The sequence below is a fragment of the Montipora capricornis genome, chromosome 11 (genome assembly GCF_036669925.1).
Source record: "Montipora capricornis isolate CH-2021 chromosome 11, ASM3666992v2, whole genome shotgun sequence".
Lineage (NCBI taxonomy): Eukaryota > Metazoa > Cnidaria > Anthozoa > Scleractinia > Acroporidae > Montipora > Montipora capricornis.
The window spans coordinates 14,672,662-14,675,161 of NC_090893.1; the positions used below are offsets into that span (position 1 = coordinate 14,672,662).

Sequence of the window (2,500 nt, forward strand, 5' to 3'; positions counted from 1 at the left end):
CAGTCATTGATAAAAAAAAAAGGTTATGGTTAGGTTAGGTTAGGGTTAGGGACGCACGACCCACGACCAACGACCCACGACCCACCTACCCACGACCCACGCACAACCCACGACCCACCTATTACGTGATAAGTGTTGAAACCCTTTCGAGCCTCCTCAACTAGCCTCGTTAGCATGAGTAAAAATCAAAATCAAAAAATTAAGGTGGCTCTGAATCCTCTGGGCAGAATTTTTTTAAACTTTGCGGAAAGTTTCATTGTGGTCTTCTAATCACTTTTCAGCAATAAAAAAAGGTGGTCACTGAGTTCGCTTTTGAGATATGAGCAACTAAATCCAAAATAAAGGGTGTTTTTACAGGACTTGCTCGTTGCCACGGTGACATATTACGTCACAATAATGACTGTATCTTGTTCGGCAATGATTCGTGTTTCATTTGGTACCACAATGTTGCCAATACATGATACAACGTTGTGGTGCCGATCCTTCTAATAAGAGCACCACTTGGAAGCGTTAAAACTGGTTTGAGCTACCTTAAACTAATTAGCACAAAGATAAAAGAATAATTCCTTAATTGTTTTCCAAGCAATTTGCCGTACATGTGGTATAACAGGCTGGACGGAGACATCTCTTCGACTCTTGCGAACAAGCGCTATCGTAGGTCTCGCGAGATTCTTTCATCTCACTCACGCCCTGCAACGTGGGCGAAGTATCATGTAAGAGTAACTGGATTAGTACAAACCGTCTTGAATTAAAGGTAGAAAATAAAGGAGACAATATTACATGCTCTCGTTGTCGTTTAAGCGTCAAATTTGCTTGTCTTATGGTGTTATTTTGAAAGGGTAGGGAAAATGGTCGAAAAATGCACGCGAGGAAGGCGGAAGAGATCAATTTTGAATTTCTCTTTCAATCTCTCTTTGCAGGTCCGACTACCAACAGCTTGTGTACAGCGCCCTGAGTTTTAAGAATATTAAGATAAAGTTGCTGAAACCGTGTATCATTAAACCACATCAATTGTGGTCAGGCAAGCAGGTCTGTGAATGGAATAGAATGTAAAATAAAATGAACAGACGGAGAGAATAAGTGGCTGACTAATGAGTAACTAAACAGACCAAAGGACTCGTCGTCTAGCAAACCGACTTTTTTTTTGAAAAACTGTGTTTACATCGAGGTGCACGTTCTTCTGATTATCGTTTAGATTGTATTTCACTTCTGACAATTAATTTTGTTTTGCAGGTTGTGTCTACCGTCCTAATAAATCTGATTCCACCTGAAGCACAGCGACTGAGCATTCTTAGTAAAGCAAAAATTACAGGGAAGGTAAAAATCAGCTATTTCGTATTTTGTACTTGGTTTAGTGTGAAGTAAACCATATAGGGCACTTTGGAAAATACCATAATGCTCTTTGTTTGCCTCTTCCCCCACCCCCCGAATTTTGAAAAGCATTGTTTTCCGTTTCTCTTGGGACTTAAAATATGGTCCCAAGAATTTTGGGGGGACAAACAAATAGTATTATGGTATTTTCCAAAGTGGCCTATAGCACACATTTCTTGCAGTGTTGCGCTCACATTACAAACTTAAAACAAATTTTGCATTGCGAGGGAAGCCAAGGCAGGCAACATCGGTGCTTGACGATCAGTTCAAGGTTTTTTTTTGGCATAGCTAGTAAGTTATAAACTATTCAAGATGCCGGGGATGGACATGCATTTCGTTTCGCGAGAAACAATTTTCGCAAATTCCACCTCCTGTTTTGAGTGTCTAACCATGTTCAAGACAAGAAGCGGTTTTCTGTTGTCTAATTTTGATAAGCTATGCTAACACCATTTGTTTGGCTTTTGTTCAAAGAATTGGGTCACACGGAAACCAAAAGAACAGTTTCTGGGGATTCCAGTGCTTAAAGGCGACGACATGTCCGAATCTGAGGTTGGAATATCATTTATTACTGCGTGTTTCATAAATACGTGAAGTGAAGTCCAATTTTGATCCCATGGTTTCGCTGTTTACTGAACAGTTTTGCCAAGTACAGATGTAGATGTAGATGTTTGCATCGACAATTGGTGGACAACAAATAGACTAAACGGAGCAGGGATGGCGTAGTGTTGAGAGCACTCGCCCCCCCCCCCCCCCCAACCAATGTGGCCCTGGTTTATTAATAAATCGAAAGTGGTCTATTAGCCAATATCAGAAAAATACCATAATACTCTTTGTTTGTCCCTCCAAAAATTTGCATAAGCATTGTTTCCAGTTTCTCTTTGGACCATTGTAAGTCCCAAGATAAATTAAAACATATTTCTTTGTTCTCCATTGAAGGTGGTGATTCGTCGAGGTGAGCTGATGTGTGGCGTGCTGGACAAAGCCCATTATGGACCCACTCCATTTGGCTTGGTTCACTGCTGCAATGAGGTACAGTAAACTGTGCATTCAATAAAAGTCTTCCGACTATACACCTTGTAGGTTATTCGTATGACTAAAGTGTCGTCAGTGCCACAATTTTCAGCTCACT

General features: G+C 40.7%; 1 protein-coding gene across 1 annotated transcript in view; it reads left to right on the forward strand.

Annotated features, from left to right (window-relative positions):
* The window catches only part of LOC138024940 (DNA-directed RNA polymerase I subunit RPA1-like), a 54,306-nt gene that overhangs the window by 13,063 nt on the left and 38,743 nt on the right, over nt 1–2,500 (forward strand). The window contains exons 12-15 of the mRNA XM_068872139.1: nt 921–1,029; nt 1,234–1,317; nt 1,843–1,920; nt 2,308–2,400. Coding sequence (XP_068728240.1) covers nt 921–1,029; nt 1,234–1,317; nt 1,843–1,920; nt 2,308–2,400 — 364 coding nt within the window. The remainder of the gene's footprint in view (nt 1–920; nt 1,030–1,233; nt 1,318–1,842; nt 1,921–2,307; nt 2,401–2,500) is intronic.